The 21,455-nt window shown below is 32.5% G+C and overlaps 1 protein-coding gene across 1 annotated transcript; it reads left to right on the forward strand.

Moving 5' to 3' along the window:
* The first annotated feature begins 4,210 nt into the window (after nt 1–4,210).
* On the forward strand, nt 4,211–9,455 carry LOC139847576 (potassium transporter 8-like). The gene is made up of 8 exons (XM_071837266.1): nt 4,211–4,462; nt 4,550–5,048; nt 5,146–5,199; nt 7,048–7,308; nt 7,409–7,461; nt 7,549–7,672; nt 7,768–8,025; nt 8,247–9,455. The coding sequence occupies exons 1-8, from the start codon at nt 4,421–4,423 to the stop codon at nt 9,317–9,319; spliced, it is 2,364 nt and encodes a 787-aa protein (XP_071693367.1). The 5' UTR covers nt 4,211–4,420; the 3' UTR covers nt 9,320–9,455.
* Nucleotides 9,456–21,455: the final 12,000 nt, after the last annotated feature.

The raw sequence follows: 21,455 nt of genomic DNA on the forward strand, positions 1-21,455 counted from the left end.
AGACTTTCATTGGGGAGCTAGAACATATATACGACTTACTATTTTTTAACAACATATCTTTTCTAATTGTACATCATCTAGGTTTATTTCATATACTTTTGATACTTATTAAGTTTGAAATTTATTTTTATGCCCAAGAGATAACATGTAAGTTTTAATTGATATTACAAATTTAACGATTTGGTCACCGTTTTGGTCATATCTCTTTCACACGAACTCCGATTACTTGAATTAAAAGCTCAAAAGTTTTTATCTCAAAAGGCTACAAGGTTCATTTCATTTGGGAAGCCACAACCCCTCTCTACCACTTCAATACGCGTTTTGAAGAGCCATGTATCTTAAGACCAACTCTTGAAGATTTATCGTATTCGTCAATATCCAATGATGAAGCTGCATCTCTTGAAAGTAAGTTTCTTGAATCAGAAATCTTTGAAGCTATTAATGATTGTGGTGGTTCAAAGGCGCCTGGTCCCAATGGGTTCAATTTGAGATTTTTTATGAATTTTTGGAACGTTATAAATGTTGAGTTAGTAGACGCGATCACTTAGTTTTGGAAAAAAAGTGATATTTTGAGAGGGTGAAATGCTTCCTTTGTTACACTCATCCCTAAAAGGATGACCCGTTGAACTTAAACGATTATTGACCCATTATCCACATTGGAAGCTATTATAAAATAGTTGCCAAAATACTTTCAAATCGTCTTCAGAAGGTTCTACCCGCTTTAATAGGTCCGGAACAAAGTGTCTTTTTAAAAAGACGGCTCATTCTTGATGGTGCATTGATTGTCAATGAAACTATTGACTTTCTCTAGGCTAATCGGGAAAAAGGTTTTATTTTAAAGGCGGACTTCGAAAAGGCTTTTGATAGCCTAAATTGGAACTTCTTAATCGAAGTTATGAAATGTATGGGTTTTGGTTCTAAATGGAGAAGTTGGATACTTGCGTGCCTAAAGTCGGCTTCAATCTCTATTTTGGTTAATGGATCTCCCACCTCATAATTCTGGCTCAGGCGTGATGTTAGGAAAGGCGACCCGCTCTCGCCTTTTCTTTTTATTCTAGCGGCCGAGGGTTAAATATTCTCACGAAAGCGGGTTTGACTAAAGGTTTGTTCAAAGGAATAGAGGTCGGGAAAGATAAGGTTACGGTTTCTCACCTTCAATATGCGGACGATACGCTTTTTTTGGGGATGGAGTCGAATAAATGCTTTCAACCTACAGAACCTTCTCAAATGTTTTGAACTTGTATCGGGCTTAAAGGTTAACTTCCATAAGAGTAGTGTTTTTGGAATAGGGGTTGAGCATTCGGAGGTCAGTATTGTAGCCCAACACATGGGATGTCAAGTAGGTAATTTTTCCTTCATTTACCTCGGTCTACCAATCGGTGCAAAAATGAATAGACTAAAGGATTGGCATCCGGTCATTGATAAGTTTAATAGTAGTCTATCGGGTTGGAAAATGTGATCGATGTCCTTTAGTGGAAGACTAGTTTTGATTAAATCGGTTCTCTCGAGTTTTCCAGTGTACTACTTCTCGCTCTATCGTGTTCCACCATGTGTGATCAAATTACTAGAGAGTGTAAGATGTTCTTTCTTTTGGGGCGGGTCGGGTTCGGGTACTAAGATGTCGTAGGTCAAATGGAACAAGTCTTAAATTTTTACGGGAAATGGGGGTTAAACATCGGGTCTTTAAAAAGTAAAAACCTTGCATTACTAGGAAAGTGGTGGTGGAGGTTTAAAGCTGAAACCGATTCACTTTAGACTAAGGTAATCCTTAGTATCCATGGCGCTTGCGGTGGTTTGCTATCGGATGTCGGTTTGTCCCCAAAGTTTGGTGTATGGCATAACATGGTACAAGCAGGAAAAGATCTTGAAGACTTGCAGGTACATTTCAAAGAGTCCTTCGCAAAATCAGTTGGTGACGGGGGCGATACGCTTTTTTGCAAAGAGCTTTGGTTCGGTATTGACAAGTTATGTAATCTTTTTCCAAGATTATATCGACTTGAACTACTCCCTGATGCAACCATTAGAGACCGATTGGGTTCCGGAGATATTGAGTCAACTGCTTCTTGGAGCTGGAGACGTGAACTTTCAGGAAGGGTACTAAACGAATTCGAGTCTTTAAAAAAACCTTCTGGCGACTGTTTCTTTAGATTGCAACAACAAAGACAAGTTGAGGTGGTCAATCGCTTCGAATGGTGTTTTCAAGGTCAGTATTTTATCTAATGTAATTGATGGCATGCTCATGAATGATTTCTCTTCGCATCAAGGTACTATCCGAAATAACTTAGTACCGAAAAAATTGTAGATTTTTGTTTGGAGAGCTTTAAAGAATAGGTTGCCCGCGAGAGTCGAACTCGATAAACGAGGAATAGACCTTCATACTGTACGTTGCCCGGTTTTTGATGGTGGGTTGGAAACAGTGGAACATGCTCTTGTCTCATGCACAAGGTTGGAGAACTCGGATCTCGGGGAGATCTCGTTTGGACTTTTTTAGGGAGATCTCGGCATCTCGGAATAATCTCGGGGAGATCTCGGACGTTGACTTACGTTGACTTTATAGTTATTTTAATTAAAATATACATAAAAACATAAATATATATATATATATATATATATATATATATATATATATATATATATATATATATATATATATATATATATATATATATATATATATATATATATATATATACGTTTTTACTAGATTTTACAAAAATATCCGAGAAATGTATGAGAAAATCTTAGAAATTACGAATTTTACAAGAAAATCTTACAAATTAGCAAGAAAATCTGAGAAATCGCGACTTTGACTAAGTTTGACCCGGTTGACCGAGAAATCTCGGGAGATGAACATCTCGTCTCGGTTGCCTTCTAAAAACGAGATCTCGGGGGAGATCTCGGGAGATTTACAACACTGCTCATGCATATATGCGAATCATCTTTGGGTCCGTATTTTCATTTGGTGGAATTTGGGTGCGTTCAACAATCATAATATTGTCGAGCTTCTTGGAGAGAATAATTTATCTTCATCAATGTCGAGTCTTGGTAACTCTTTGTGGATAGCCATTAAATGGATTGGTGCGTATGTCATTTGAAAAAACCGGAACAACAAAGTATTCCGTGACAAAAGCTGAAATGTCCTGGTTGCTCACAATGAAATACAAACCTTATCGTTTGATTGGATTTCAAATAGAGTGAAAGGAAAGAAGTTAGATTGGCAAACGTAGTTATTCAACCCGGTCGTGTATCTCAACTTAGTGTAATATTGTTTCGTGTATTCTTAATTCGTGTGTGTCGTGTATTTGTTTGTGTCATTCCAATGTCTAGCTTATAGGGTTGTATATATTGGATCCATCTCTAATGGATCTTATCTCCTTGTACTCATTGGTTTGATTAATAAAAAGTGTTGCTTGCCTTTCAAAAAAAAAAAAAAAAAAAAAAAAAAAACCCCTCTCTACCTATGAAAAGCTTCGACTTTGACCCTGAGATACGCCCTACATTACTGGAACGATTGAGGCGCCTTCTGTCTATATTCATATGAATTTCTTTCGATTATGAAAAAATTTCATAATTATAATTTCAAGCAAGATGAATATTTTATACACTTATCAATAAAATTCCCTCATTTGATAGTTTTAGCACCTACATACAAGTTGTATACCGTTGATTAATCAACTATCATTACTACATCAACTTTTCAATATATAGATTTAGTTTTTTCATTTTTACCTAATAGCATCTAACTCGCTTATGTAAATTTAACATCACATAACTTTTTCATTAGAATTGAAACTTTGGGTTTACTAATTTTCTAATTAGTACTCCGTAATTGAAATTGGAAAAATGTTGAATACCAGCCCTAATTAAAGATAAAACATATCAACTAACTTGACATGTACCATCATCCTAAATGACACCATCTATTAAAATTGGAGTCTTTTCGTTGATTGCTTTTAAATGTTGATCATTAATTTAATTTACAGTAACAAATATAAACAAAAAGTTAATACATCTATTTAACCCCCAAATTAGCACCCCTAGTGCCCAAAAACAATACAACTACATAAATTACAAATTACAAAAACCATTCAAATCAAAATCAAAATCAAAATCAAAATCAAAATCTTCGGTATTACAAAAGCCACCAAGTGGAGCTCTCTCCTTCTCCCTCAACAATTTCAGCCAAGCACCATCCACAATTCCACATACACACTCACTCACTCTTTCCAGCACCTAATTCTTACCACCCACAACTACAACTTCATACCTACTACTCAATTTTCATTATTTTTTTCTCATAAAGTTTCAATCTTTTCATCTTATTTCCTCATTTCTTGAAGAATCTTGAAGTGGGTATTTCATTTTCTCATCTGGGTCAACTTCAATTTTACATATAATGAGTCTTGTATGGTTCTAAAAGATGGATATTGAAGCCAAAAGCAAGAATTGTCACCCAATTAAGGTAACAAACAAGCGTAATTTTCTTTTCTTTTTTGATGAATTGATGAATTTCAGTAATTTTAAATGTTCTTTTATTATTGTATTGCAGAAAGAGTCATGGAAAACAGTGATGACTTTAGCTTATCAAAGTTTAGGGGTGGTTTATGGGGATTTAAGTACTTCACCTTTATATGTATACAAAAGTGCTTTTGCAGAAGATATACAACATTCAGAGCATAATGAAGAAGTATTTGGTGTTTTATCATTTGTGTTCTGGACATTAACTTTAATCCCACTTTTAAAATATGTTTTTATAGTTCTTAGAGCTGATGATAATGGTGAAGGAGGTACTTTTGCTTTGTATACATTGTTATGTCGTCATGCTCGTGTCAGCACTTTGCCTAATGGTCAGCTTGCTGATGAAGAATTATATGAATATAAAAAAGATGAAATTTTTAATTCTGGGTCTATCAGTGCTAAAAATGTTGGATTGAAATTGAAATCAACTTTGGAAAAACATAAAATTTTGCAAAAAGTTTTGCTTGTTTTAGCATTACTTGGTACTTGTATGGTCATCGGTGACGGAGTTCTTACGCCGGCGATCTCCGGTATGTAATTCTTGAAAATTTTAATGTTTTTGTCATTTTTGTGATTTTTGATTATTAAAAGTTTAAAACTTTTTGGTTTTGTTTGTGAATTATGTAGTCTTTTCTGCTGTTTCTGGGCTTGAGCTTTCTATTTCCAAAGAACTCCATCAATGTAAGTTTTTTATTACAGTAATTTTTATATTAAATTAATTTTCTTATGGAGCTATTGTGAGTTATCTACGTAAACTAGTACATCAATACTTGAAAATAAAGTTTTACAGGAGATTAGTTTTGTCCATAAAAGGTATTTTAGTCATTTTGTTTCCTATGTGTCATATTTTATTTGCAATCTTGGACTGCTTTAATTTATTCTCAATTAAGAGATAAAAATATAGAAATGATTATATTCTGTTGGAATAAAATCACAAACTATATATATTTTTTCCCTCTTTGTAGATTTTATTATGGTTTGCTTTTTAGTAGAGGTTGTTTGAGACACTGACAATTTTGATACCAAAAATACCCCTGGATTATTTGGAAAATCTGTTCAAAGTTATTGAATATATAAGTTTCATCTTCAAAATCAAGATTATAATCAACTTGAAAGTTCCACATGGTCTTACTGACCAGTGCTTTAGTTATCAGCATCTTGAAGTGTTTAGCTGGTATTGAGAATATGCAAGTTTTTTAAAAAAAGAATCATTTTTATCCCAAAACTACCCTTAGAATCATTTTAAATTAATCTGTCATCTTTAGTCTTTAGTTGGTAAACTAACCACACATACGAAAACCAGAATCTATTCGCGTAGAATTGGTGGCTAATTTAGGTACATAGTTTTAAACACGAAAAATCTTGAAAAGAAGGTGAAGTCTTTTATGGCTGATATTCTTTGCGTTTATTTGAAACGAATCGTAAACAAATGCTGACAAGATAATGATTAGATAATAAGTTCTTGGATTTATTCTGTAATTATTCATGATGCTGTACTGCATATTGATATATACATATACAAACAATATTCTTTCAACGTTCTTCTAGTGGACATAGAGGGGGTACCAAACTGATAATAAAAAGCATTATTTCGTGGGACCTTATAAAATAAAGTTTGTATCTTTATCATAATCCGATCACTATCAACTTAATAAACTATAGTTTTGATATAAAAGTATTATTATTATTTCGGTCATGAATGCAGTTAAATATGATCATTGACCTGCACAGTATGCTGCATATTGCACCTTCCACTTTTAGATGGATAACAAGTTGTTACCATCGTAAAGTTTCTTAAAAAGTATGATAAAAAAAACAGTTAGAACCAGTAGTAATAGACTAAAGTGACGTCTTTTAAGGTTTAATCTGTGTTTTTACGTATATATAAGTTAGGTCAGATCATGGTGGATACGTGCTCAACTTGCTTTTATTCATTGCCATTATCTCTTTAACTTTTTCCACTAACTGAAGAATACAATATTTCCCACTATCGACTCGTTTTCATCTGATAAGTTATCTTGTTTGGACACTAAAACATTGAAAGAGACCTGTGTCGGTTTTTTGTGTTTTCTTCTAGCTAACGAAATCATGAGTCATGACACATACTTTAGGGAGAAAAATATTATATTTTTAAATGATTAGATAGGCATACACAAGGATACTATTAGGCTATGTTTGGCAAAACTAACTGATAGTTTTTTATATGTATTTAGGTGTTTAGCAGAGTAGATGGATGGAACTGTTAAAATTAAGAGTAAAACGACAAAAAGCTAGGAGCTTTTTCTTAGACGCTAGTTCTATTAGCTTTTATCTTTTAGCTTTTTCCCCGGGTCTAAAAGCTTTAAGCTTTTTTAACCAAACGAAGCTTTTTATTAGATATGAGTTTTTTCATTAAAACTAGATGCTAAAAACTTCTAAAAGCTCCAAAAGGCTCTGTGCCCAACATGCCCTTATATATTTATATATTTGATAACTGTTGCCAAATATTTTAAATTCATAATGTATTTTTACAATAGTTAAAAATTGCAGATGTAGAAGTTCCGGTTACATGCATCATACTGGTGCTCCTTTTTTGCCTTCAGCACTACGGGACTCACCGTGTTGGATTCTTGTTTGCGCCAATTGTTATATTGTGGCTCACGTGCATTAGCACCATTGGAATATACAACATTTTTCGTTGGAACCCGCAAGTTTTTCAAGCGCTATCGCCTTACTACATGTACAAGTTTCTAAAGAAAACGCAAAAAGGAGGATGGATGTCGTTGGGTGGGATTTTGCTGTGTATAACAGGTACATCAAATGTTTTCTTTGTAGGCTGACTTTGTTGACTTTTGAAATTGACTTCTGTTGATTCTGAAATTGACTTCTGTTGACTTAATCCGGTATTCAGGCTCAGAGGCTATGTATGCTGATCTTGGACATTTTTCACAGTTATCAATCCAGGTGATCAATCAATCAATCAATCAAAGTTGTTGACTTTTTGAATTGACTTATCTTGACTTTCTAAAATTGTCTTTATGTTGACTTCAGATGGCATTTACTTTTGTGGTTTACCCGTCGTTAATCCTTGCATATATGGGACAAGCTGCGTATCTCTCAAAACATCATATCCTTGATACCGATTACCGAATTGGTTTCTATGTATCTGTTCCCGGTAGGTCATTTGCCCCATTTATATCATAAATCTTACACGAAGTTAAGTTTTTTTTATAAGTTAAGCTAAGTATGTGTTTTTTGTTATCGTGACAGAGAAAATAAGATGGCCGGTTCTTGGAATTGCGATACTTGCGGCAGTGGTTGGAAGCCAAGCCATTATTACCGGAACATTCTCGATTATCAAACAATGTTCCGCTTTGGGTTGTTTCCCGAGGGTCAAGATAATCCACACGTCACCTACTAATAAGCACGGTCAGATCTATATCCCGGAGATCAATTGGACGTTGATGCTCCTATGTTTGGCTGTCACAATTGGTTTTCGCGACACTAAACATATAAGCAATGCAGCAGGTACATTAGTTACTTATGCAGTCAAAAGAAAACGAAAGCACACTTAGTCTTGGTGGGTCAACCTGACCCGACCCGGCCCATTTTGAGTTATTAACCAATGCTTATGTTTACCTGTATTTGATCCATTACTTAAACGGCCCATTTTACCATTTTGCCACCTATAACTGTCATTTTCGTTGCAATTGAATTCTTTAGTTATAATGTTCTCGATTTTGTTACAGGTTTGGCTGTTATTACGGTCATGTTGGTGACGACATGCCTAATGTCGCTTGTAATGGTTTTATGCTGGCGAAAAAACATCTTCTTGGCTCTCGGGTTTATGTTTTTCTTTGGTTCGATAGAAATACTCTATTTCTCGGCTTCCTTGATAAAGTTTCGCGAAGGTGCATGGGTTCCCGTCGCCCTCTCGTGCATTTTTCTAATTATCATGTTCGTGTGGCACTACGGCACCATAAAGAAATACGAGTTCGATGTTCAAAATAAAGTCTCAATTAATTGGCTCCTAAGCTTAGGCCCAACCCTCGGCATCATGCGGGTTCGTGGGATCGGGCTCATACACACCGAGCTCGTTTCTGGTATCCCCGCAATTTTCTCGCACTTTGTCACGAACCTCCCTGCGTTTCACCAAGTCGTGGTGTTCCTATGTGTGAAATCGGTCCCCGTGCCTCATGTAAGACCCGAGGAGCGGTTTTTAGTCGGAAGAATTGGCCCCAAAGAGTATAGATTGTATCGGTGCATAGCGAGATACGGGTACCGTGATGTCAATATGGATGACGTGGAATTCGAGAAGGATCTCATTTGTTGTGTAGCCGAGTTCATTCGTACGGAACGGGCCGGGAGTACTAGTGACGCTAATGGCATCAACGACAAACATGAAGACTCCGATAACGATGGGAAAATGGCGGTTGTGGGGACCGCTTCTTCTTCTAATATAGAAGGTAGTATAAGGTATTGTGAGGACGAAAAGGGATTTTCGTCCGAACTTAACGAGATAGTGGTTCCAGTGGCGTCGCCTGTTATGAGGAAGAGGGTGAGGTTCGTTTTACCCGAGAGTCCACAAATGGAGACGGGCGTAAGAGAAGAGTTACGGGAACTAATGGAAGCTCGAGAAGCAGGGTTAGCGTTTATTCGAGGTCATTGTTATGTAAAAGCGAAAAGAGGTTCGAGTTTGATGAAAAGATTTGTGATAAATTTTGGGTATGATTTCTTAAGAAGGAACTCAAGAGGTCCAACAAATGCATTGAGTTTTCCTCAAGCATCTACATTAGAAGTTGGAATGGTGTACCAAGTTTGATATGTATCATATCATAATAATAATTGAAATTCAAATATATATTATACTTCATCATTTAGCTTTGTGGACTTGTTTAAATGACCATAGGCTATGGGCATTGAACGTTATTCCTTATGGAAGTTGCCAAAAGATATGAGATATATAATTGCATGTAATCAAGTGTGAATTTTTCCTTCATTCTTCATTAACCGTACGGGTGTAGGTTGATTAGATATTCATATTATCTCAATTGTATATAATAGTTTAGGTGCATAGGCTCGTGGTATAAAACTTTGGCACAGGTCGTTGGACTTTATCATTGTAATCGTTTGTTTGTTTATATATATATAACCAAGTTTGCCTTGAAAAAAAAAAAATCAAGTGTGAATTTTGTTGTATATATTATTATGGGTTTAACATCCATGGTGTCATAGATAGCATACATGTTTTGAATGTTTTGTGTTAAACAATTATCAATCAATTATGGTGTTAATTGGTTCAGTTTAGATTGGTGAATAGGAAAAACTATCACAAATAAAAAGCTGTTACAATTTATAGTCTAAAATTCCCTGCACATGTTTGCCATATAGACATATACAAACCAACCTAAATTGTTTTTCTAAGTGCGTGTTATGAATTTTAGTACTAAACGGGTATAGTAGTTGTTTTTATCGTACAAACATCAAAATCGTACTGATATTAAACAGATTATATAAGTACGATATTTGACTCACATCAGAAGTAAAGCAACAATGCTATTAATCAGAGTGACATCGGTATGATACGATACTCACCCATATAATAGAAAACCTATCAATCAAAAACCAAACATTAACTTTTATAATAAAATTCACATCAAATTCACTTCCATGATACAAAAGAAGTAAACTACTAAACAAGTAGAATTGAAATAATAGTAATATAACTAGTCCGGTCCGGCCCGCGCGATGCGGCTGGGGCTTTCGGCCGGCGTATTCATATTTAACGCAGTTTTATTTACAGAATGGAAAACGGCACACGTGTTATGCGTCGTCGTTGGTTTCGTCGTCTTTAGTGTTTTTTAAAATCTGTCCGGTTCGAACGTAGTTAGTTTCGTTTTGTTGATAAAATTATTTCAAGCCTAATGGTGCTGGCGAAAAAATTTAACTCGCAGCGAGTAGGAAGATACGGGCTGTCGTTGTGTCTAGCATTTTTTTAAAAGTGTCCGTTTTGAACGTAGTTAGTATCGTTTTGTTCATAAAATTATTTCGAGTCTGGCGGTGCTGTCGGAAAACTTTAACTCGCGGCGAGCGGGAAGATACGGGCTGTCGTTGTGTTTAACGTTTTTTAAAAAGTGTCCGTTTCGAACGTAGTTAGTTTTGTTTTGTTCGTAAAAATATTTCGAGTTTAACGGAGTGGTTGGTGAAATTTAACTCGGAGCGAGACGGAAGATACGGGCTGTCAAACGGTTAGGGTGGAATTTTTTTTTTTAGTTTAGGGAATTTACATTTTACCCCCTGAACTTTGATGTATTTTTTGCAAGTTGGAATAGGTTGGGGAAAAGAATGGAAATTGCAAGTGTGAGAAGGCTTGTTTACTGTTTTCGTTTTGGACTTGATCATACGACCAAGAGTCCCATGTGTTTTAGGATGTATAGGGTTTGATAAAATATATGATATAATATAATATAATATGATATAATATACAGGGAGTATAATATAACAATATACGGAGTAATACATAATAATACAATATAAATACAATACAAAATAAACTTATTTAGGTAGGCTCGATTATTAATTTATTTTTTTGTTTGGCTTTATATCTATTGATTCATTTATTAATTTATTTAATACATTCATTCACATATTCGTTCATTATATTTTTACCCTTATACTTATAATACGGAGTACGAGTAATAAATAAACCGTTTAAACTTTTTAAAGTTCCCCACATGTTTTTCTTTTTTTAAAGGAGTCCTCCACATGCTTGCATCACAATTTATTCACTTTTACTCCAAACCCCCTTTCCAAAAACGCACACACACATTCACTTCTAATTTTAACTAACAGCAAAATGACAATCATGATTCGTATCAGATGGATGTTATCACTCTATATTCTTTTCCTATTTTCTTTATCACTTTCCTCAATTGTTTCTGCAAAACCACCACCAAGTAAGTGTATTATCCATTTCAGTCTTTATCATTTTATTCAATTCAATCACCATATGTTTGAATAATTTGCACTTACAGTTCCCTGATTATTTGCTTCAGTTTTAGAATTTGTCAGCAGCATTACATCGAACACATTGTCTATACTATTCAAATGGCTGTGGTCTCTTGAACCAACTAGCAAAATTAGCTTCGGTTTGTTCAATTTTACAAAATTTCACATCTTTCACTCTTGTTATTGTAATCAAGGTACAAAAACAACTTTTTATGTTTTTTTTTCCAGGTGTATTGAGTGGTTCTAAGATGAAATACGAGAGAGGATATAGTGTACAAACAGTGTTTAATGAAAGTAAATTAGGGATTGAGCCTTACTCAGTGGAAGTAACTCAATCTGGTGAGCTTCTAATTTTGGATTCTGAAAACAGTAATATTCATAAAATTTCAACTCCTTTGTCTAGATGTAAGTAGTATTTATAATCTTTATGTTTTGATGCGCTTTTAAACGGATTATTATCACCATTTCCAGCAACATTAATCTGTTTAAACTGATCTTAATGACAGATACCCAACCAAAACTTTTGGCTGGATCATCACAAGGTTATTCGGGGCATGTAGATGGGAAGGTAAAACAAGCCAAAATACCACCCGAAAGGCCTTACTCTGGATAACAGAGGAAATATATATGTGGCAGCTACTAAAAATATGGCTATCAGGAAGATCAGTAGTACAGGTAACTAGAAGAAAAATTCAAACTTTTCAACCCATATGTCCCCAAACATGTCAATTTGGGTTATGTTTTAGTGCAAGCTAGTCAAGTGAGTAAATTCATAAACTTAACTAAAAAGAACAGGTCGAATGGTTTTTGAAAGTTGCCCAAAGTGTTGCTATCATACAAAAAAGATGGATATAAAAAGGTTAAAGAGAACTCATTTTGACCCGTTACCGACTTGTTTACATGAAGGGGTGGTTACTATAGCAGGAGGACATAAGTCACATGGTCCGGGTCACGTTGATGGTCCAAGTGAAAATGCGATGTTTTCGAATGACTTTGATGTGATTTATGTTGCTCGTACCTGCTCTCTTTTTGTGGTTGATAGAGGTAATCGAGTTATTCTAGAAATCAAACTACGTGATGATGATTGCTCTTTTTATTATCACTATGGCAGTCTGCATTTAGGTATTAACTCAACCATATGGTTTTTTGTCATTTGTTATTATTTTTATTCGGCTTTTGAGAATTAACATTAACATTCGGTTTAATATAAATTCAATATTTTCAGGGATTGTAGTTATTTGTGTCATTGTGTTATTTGGGTTCATGTTAGCGTTGCTACAAAGTAGAATAGCTACAATATCTTCATCTTCTGCTTTAAGTCTTCATAAATTGCCGAATGCCCCACAAATGAGCACTCCATACTTAAACACTTGGCCTATACAAGAAAAGTTTATAGTTTCTAATGAATATGCATCCCAATTACTACAAACGAGAGACCCAATAGCAAAAAAGTCCTCAAACTCACAACCAAAAACTCAGAAAAGGCCCGTCGACATAACAAACATGTTCAACAACACCGTCAGATGCACTACTTATCGGGCCCACAGACTTATTATGAGGAGAACAACGAGACCACCAAGGAGGTTGTTTTTGGGGCAGTTCAGGAACATGATAGAAATATGTCGATTAAGACAATTGACAACAATAGTCCTAGTTACAATATCCATAATTTAAGATCAAGGTATGATAACTACATGAGTTATTCTTATAATATGTATTCATAGGTTTGTAACAAATATGATGATCATGAATTATATTTTATGGTAGAAGTTGAATGTCTTAAGATATATATACATAATTACAAAGAATGTTTAAAGTTATCAAATAAAAAATAATAATTTAGAAGTAACAAAAAGAATAAAGATATGTTATTTAGTTATGTGATCAATTGATAGTAGAATGTCCTTTTCCACCATGACTTGGTCCCGAGTTCTTGATCCCGCTAAGAGCAATAATTTGTTCATAATGTCATTGAATCGCTTTCTTTTCAGTTTCAGTCATATCTACTTGATGATGTTGTTGATGTTTTGATACGTTTAATCGACGTGCTTGACTTGAGGTGAACAAAGAGTTCATGATCAAAAACATAACTACTAATAATAACAAAATGTTGTTTGATTTTGTCACCATGGCTTTAGAGAATCTACTTCCGCTTGACAAAAGTTAAAGATGTTCTAAACTAAAAAAAGATTTTGAATGACAAGGTCAAAATTGATATCCTTATGAGATGGGTTATGGATGTCAAGGCCAAATATGATCTTACAGTTATGTGTGTTGTCCGAAAGTGGTATGGTAAGGGAATTTGGGTATGACTTATGAGGTAGCGTTTGTGGCAGTAACAATGGAAGGTGGAATATGAAAAATAGTAGGAGCAGTTGAGTTTTTTGGTCTCTGTCTAACGGTATGTGAACTCCTCTTTCTTATCTGACTCCTCGGATTCCTCTTTCTCGTCTGACTCCTCGGATTCCTCTTTCTCCTTCGACTCCTCTGACTCCCCTTCCTCTTCAGAATCTTATTTGTCAGGATATGCATATAAAGGGTTGTCTTTGGCGTTAGAATCGTCCTCTTCCTCTCTAGGCTCAAGCTGTTCAACCGGTTTAGACATGCTCCCTGACGTCAGTGCAGTTAGCGAGTTCGTGCTGTCTTCAAACTCACACTCAGAATCATAATCGTGAATAACAATAGGTTTAGAAGAAGAAATCTTAACACACACAAAACAATCACCCAAGTTAGTATTTTTCAGATGTATATATATGTAAAAATTATATATCCAGTAGTAGTAATGCACTTAATACACACATGATCATACAAGACTCGGTTGTAGACTAAGCCACTATGTATCCTAATAATCCAAGTCAGGCACACTAATGCACCTAATTCCCTACAATCAGTGCTCTGATACCAACTGTCACGACCTACCAAAATCGCTATTGACGCGACACGTGATGACGTGAACTAACGGCCTCACAGAGAGGTTATGCCATCTACATGAAACGTTTAAGAAGATTTGCATTCATGTTAAAAATAAGTTTTTAACAAGCGGACAATCATTAACAATAGTCAATTTCCAAAAATAGTATGTTGCTATAAATAGCAGGTTTCCAAAAGATAGAAGGTTTCTAAAAATACAAAGCTTCCAAAAATAGTAAGTTGACTAAAAAGTAAACTAACACGAATAAATATTCAAGTGAATGCAAAATTAGTTTTGAAACATGGCATGACAGACTTCATGCAACACCTTGTCAACTAGCAAGCAAAACAGACAGACCAAATAGCGGAAGTACCTTATGTACCTGAGAATAAATATACTAAAAAGTTAACACAAAAGTTGGTGAGTTATAGGTTTAATATTATAACATTAGTAAAATATAGACCACAAAATTTTCATGCTAAAAAGCATCCTTAGTAAGTTCATCAAAAGTTATCGAAAGATTCTACAGTTTTGAACACCAGGTAACTAAGCTTAAGTGGAAATACAAGACTTTTCGTAGTAAAATGCATGTAACCAATGTGTACCTAAACCCAAATAATATACGTCCGTTAAATGTTAGCGGGCATCTAGCTGAACGGGGATGTTAAGCCCTATGGATCCATATATATCTATTCGCGAGTAAAACCAGCAGTTACTAGTTACCAAAGCTAAAGAATTTTTCGGTAAGGGATTCGCGCACACTAGAATAAAGTAAAGTTGATGAGTAAGTGCTTGTGTCTATTGCGTAAAAGAAAAATGTATGTATTCTCATCCCAAAAATGTATAGTTAAAAAGGGACTACAACTCACCTTGAAGTACAACGACAGTTCAACAATAACGTGTGTTCAGGTAATCACGGCAAACAAAAATTCTCATTTGAATTATAAACGTTATAAAGGTAATACATACCAAAATTTCTAAAAGGTTATTTCCATTGGCTAATCTCTATTTAGATCACCAAATATATTGAGAGGCTGTCATATTAAAAATCTGAATAAACGATATTATAAGCTAGTTCAAATACCAAAAATAATAAGTCAGATATCGTAGGCAAAGATCAAGGGGTAACCAAAACCATATTGCAACCAAGGTATTAGGTTCTCGAATATACAACAAAATAAATTGGTTTGCCCAAACTACTAACCAAAAGGATTTAGGAATGAATAATTGAAAAAACTTACCACTACGACAACCAAAATAAATTGGTTTGCCCAAACTACTAACCAATTAGCTTGACTTCTTATTTGTATATCATAGTGACATACATCATGTATAATAATCTCTAATTCAAGGCTTTGAAAAACACATTTCTACTTCACCACTTATAGATATCTTCAAATCATCATGTGTATTCAAAATGGGAAATGAATCAGGCAAGTGATCACTGTATTCTCATTATACATGTATGGGCAACCGAGCATCATTGGTGTAGAACCAAAAAAAGCCTTAAACATTTATTCATTACTTAGATTAGATAACTATTATATGAGTTTCATAAATACCAACCATATAACATTGAACATTCAAAATCAAAGAATTACCACTTGTACACATAAACTGGAAGAAAAAAGCCAAATTCATATAAAATAACACATAACTTTAAAAGATCCATACTTCAACACAACATAATCACTATTGAAATAATAGTACTATGTAATGGTTATGTTAATTGCAAATAAAAGAACATGACTATCATTGTTTTGAAAAGCTTATTAAATAAATCTTACAAATGCCATGCATGTAATTCAATCGAAAACTTTAATAGACACATGAGTTCAAAATATTTAAAATTAACACAATATATAAAATATTTTAAGAATAGTATGAAAGCGAATAAAAGAAAGTAGCCATAATATAAGATAAGTATATTCCTCGTAATTTAACCTATAATGAAATTGGATCTTATTACCTCACCTTGCAAACATCAGCACTTGTTCTTTTAAAATCTCAGTAGTAAGCTTATAAGTCTTTTACACATACCAATATACATAGCTACTCTCATTTACTACGAAATCATGATTTATTTCTGATAAGGTTTAGACAGCAGCACCATTCTTGATCATATTGACCTAAGAATTATAAAAGTGTTATACATAAGTGCATTAAATCCCTAAATAGAGACTTATAAAATCATTTACGACAACACCTGCTTGGGATGGAAAATAGCCTATTTAAGTTGGCTAAGTCCACTGTCATAATCATAACACAAAATACGGCCTATACCACATATTGTAAGCATTTCAGAAGCAACGCTCTGCACAATACATATAACTATATGGCAACTAAAAAAGAATGGTTCGGTACAGACAAGTATGGCACATGAATTGACAATAACTATGAAATAGAGCTCGTTAAATTAATAATAAAAAAAAGATATACTGGGGCATGGTCTTCGTGGTATGAAGAAATTTTCAATTCTTAACTTTGAATGTGGTTCAAACTGAGCTATAGTATTTGGATTATTCTTCAGCTTCATGCTTCGGGCGTCAAATCAATAATATACATCTAATAACTGAAATTAAAACATAAATCTTAAACAAATACAAAGAAAACACATAAACAATTCATCAAATACTTGAAGTGCATAATGAAGGTGAATAAATTACAAATATAAACATCAATTATTTTAGTTCCATAATGCCATGTTTTTAGAAAAGCAGATCAATATATATATATATATATATATATATATATATATATATATATATATATATATATATATATATATAAGCCCAGTTAAAAGCAATGAATAACTCAAATAGATGAAGCACTTATAGGATCAAAGTCGGTGAAAAATATGTCAGAGAGTAAAAAAAACTCCGACCGCAATACATAAAATAAATGGTCACAAGAAACCCTTTAGAACTGAATAATTAGATTACCTTTAAGTGAAGATATGATTAACCTAGATGAAGCAAGGAGTAGAAGGAATAAATAGACATAAATGAATGGTTCTGATATATAAAATGGTAAGTTGAAGATGAAAATATAGATTGACATAGATGAATGGTTCTGACATATAAAATGGCAGTGAAGATAAAAGATGGATAGATGTATTAAATTCTTAATGGTTGTTTTTTGGGTGGTGAAAGATGCCAATAGGTGAGGCGTCAGATGAGGCGTGACATCGTAAAGAAATATTGACAGATTTAAATGTATAATCGGCATCCGATGAGGCGGCGTCAGATTAACAGATCTTTTTATGTACATTTATATTGTGAATTTGGTTTAAAAACAATTGAAGCTTATAGTATTCCTTGAAAACTCTGTTTCATTTTATTTGAATTAATTTTCAATTCATGGTTACGTAAAAGAATTTGAATAATAAGTTTATTGATTAATTTATAATTTATAACATAAGCAAATACTATACGTAAATGAATTTGAATAATAAGTTTATTGTTTAATTTATAATTTATGACATAAGCAAATACTATAATATTTTGACACATGACATAGCGTTGCATAATAGCTTGACACATAAGCATAAGTGACATCATATTTTTATAAATTTATAAGGTACTATTATATATATATATATATATATATATATATATATATATATATATATATATATATATATATATATATATATATATATATATATACATTGATGATTTTGTCTAATTTTATATATAAGGCTTAGTTATTGTTTTTGCTTGTCTTTGTTTGATTTAAGTTTTTGTTATTAAAAGAGGAAAAAAAAATAGAAAAGATTGTCTAATTTATCTTTATTTCTATATACATTTATTGACGGTATATTTTGATTGAATTTACAACCTGCATTTATATCAAATTTTTAATTTTTATGTTTAGAAACTCAAATAATAATCTCTCCTACCGATAATTGGACCAATTAATAGTGAATTGACAATTTGATAGTGAAATTTTTCAAATTGCCTATATGATAATGTTTAGAGTGGAATATATATATATATATATATATATATATATATATATATATATATATATATATATTAACTATTACATTAAAATTAATTTGCCCATGTTAATATTCTGGCACTCCTTAACTTGGAGATTGGAAACCAGCTTAATAGTAAATATAATGGAAGTCTTGCAACACTCTGCATTGAATATTCTGATAAAAAGCGTCGATTGAATGATAGGATTGTCGAAAGCGACATCTCACACAAGGGGAAGAAAATATGTTGCTGCTACCAAAGAGCTGAGGACAACTATGTGTTAGGTTTCGGCAATTGCAAAGACAAGGTTTTTGAATTTGGAGACAGTAGTGTCTTGAAAGGTAAATGACTACATAAGGCTTACTATCGTTTGCCTTATGGCATTGCATACAACACATAAGTGAGATTGAACTTTCACGGGATTCATTTAATTCGACAGTCGACACATTGAAAGAAGCAGATGGAGGTAGTAAACATAATCTTATGGGAACAAGTAAAGCTATTCAAACGGTGATAATCAAGTTATTTGAAGGTGCTCGGTTATTACCTATTGGCGAAGAAGTGTAGTGGGTCTTTAAAAAGGCTTAGAGTGAAAAACAAGAATATTTTATTAGTGACAAAGAAGAAGAAAAATGGAGGAAGTATATTGTGAACCGTTGGGCGGTACTAACGCGTTTGAAGAACACATATAAATAAGAAGGTGTGGGGTTTTTTATAACTAAGATTTGAATGTATATTCGGCTTCAGATGAGGCGACATCAGATTAACAGATCTTGTTGTGTACATCTATATTGTGAATTTGGTTTCAAAACAACTAAAGCCTTATAATATTCCTTGAAAAATCTGTTTCATTTGATTTGAATTAATTTTCAATTCATGGTTATGTAAAAGATTTGAATAATAAGTTTATTGTTTAATTTATAATTTATGACATAAGCAAATACTAGAATATTTTGACACATGACATTGCGTTGCATAATATCTTGACACATAAGCATAAGTGACATCATATTCTTACAAATTTATAAGATACTATATATATATATATATATATATATATATATATATATATATATATATATATATATATATATATATATATATATTACATTGACTGGTGATTTTGTCTAATTTTATATATAAGGCTTAGTTATTGTCTTTGCTTGTCTTTGTTTGATTTAAGTTTTTGTTATTAAAAGAAGAAAATAAAAATAGAAAAGATTGTCTAATTTATCTTTATATCTATATACATTTATTGACGGTATATTTTGATTGAATTTACAACCTGCATTTATATCATATTTTTAATTTTTATGTTTAGAAACTCAAATAATAATCTCTCCTACCGATAATTGGGCCAATTAATAGTGAACTGACAATTTGTTAGTGAAATTTTTTAATTTGCCTATATGATAATGTTTAGAGTGAAATATATATATATATATATATATATATATATATATATATATATATATATATATATATATATATATATATATATATATATATATATATATATATATATAATAACTATTACATTAAAAGTAATTTACCCATGTTAATTTGCAGATGACACTCCCTAACTTTGAGATTGGAAACCAGCTTAACAGTAAATATAATGGAAGTCTTGCAACACTCCGCAATGAGTATACTGATAAAAAGCGTTGATTGAATGATAGGATTTGTCGAAAGCGATATATCACACAAGAGGAAGAAAATATGTTGCTGCTACCAAAGAGTTGAGGACAACTATGTATTAGGTTCGATAATTGCAAAGACGGGGTTTTTGAATTTGGAGACAGTAATGACTTGAAAGGTAAATGACCACATAAGGCTTACTATCGTTTGCCTTATGGCATGGCGTACAACACATTAAGTGAGATTAAACTTTCACGAGCTTCATTTAATTCGGCAGTCGACACATTGAAAGAAGCATATGGAGGTAGTAAACAAAATCTTAAGGGAACAAGGAAAGCTATTCACATGGTGATAATCAAGTTATTTGAAAGTGCTCGATTATTACCAATTGGTGAAGAAGTGTAGTGGCTCTTTAAAAAAGCTTAGAGTAAAAAACAAGTATATTTTATTAGTGACAAAGAAGAAGAAAAATGGAGGAAGTATATTGTGAACCGTTGGGCGGTACTAACGCGTTTGAAGAACACATATAAATATGAAGGTGTGGGGTTTTTTTATAACTAAGATTTAAATGTATATTTGGTGTCAGATGAGGCGGCGTCAGATTAACAGATCTTCTTGTGTACATCTATATAGTGAATTTGGTTTCAAAACAATTAAAGCCTTATAGTATTCCTTGAAAAATCTGTTTCATTTTATTTGAATTAAATTTTCAACTCATGGTTATGTAAAAGAATTTGAATAATAAGTTTATTGTTTAATTTATAATTTATGACATAAGCAAAATACTAGAATATTTTGACACATAACATTGCGCTGCATAATATCTTGACACATAAGCATAAGTGACATCATATTTTTACAAATTTATAAAATACTATTTATATATATATATATATATATACATATATATATATATACATATATATATATATACATATATATATATACATATATATATATATACATATATATATATATATATATATATATATATATATATATATATATATATATATAATACATTGATTGGTGATTTTATCTAATTTATATATAAGGCTTAGTTATTGTCTTTGCTTGTCTTTGTTTGATTTAAGTTTTTGTTATTAAAAGAAGAAAAGAAAAATAGAAAAGATTGTCTAATTTATCTTTATATCTATATACATCTATTGACGGTATATCTTGATTGAATTTACAACCTGCATTTATATCAAATTTTTATTTTTATGTTTAGAAACTCAAATAATAATCTCTCATATCGATAATTGGGCCAATTAATAGTGAACTAACAATTTGTTAGTAAAAATTTTTAGTTTACCTATATGATAATGTTTAGAGTGGAATATATATATATATATATATATATATATATATATATATATATATATATATATATCTATTACATTAAAATTAATTTGCCC

The sequence above is a fragment of the Rutidosis leptorrhynchoides genome, chromosome 5, assembly GCF_046630445.1.
Source record: "Rutidosis leptorrhynchoides isolate AG116_Rl617_1_P2 chromosome 5, CSIRO_AGI_Rlap_v1, whole genome shotgun sequence".
In the NCBI taxonomy this organism is placed as follows: Eukaryota; Viridiplantae; Streptophyta; class Magnoliopsida; order Asterales; family Asteraceae; genus Rutidosis; species Rutidosis leptorrhynchoides.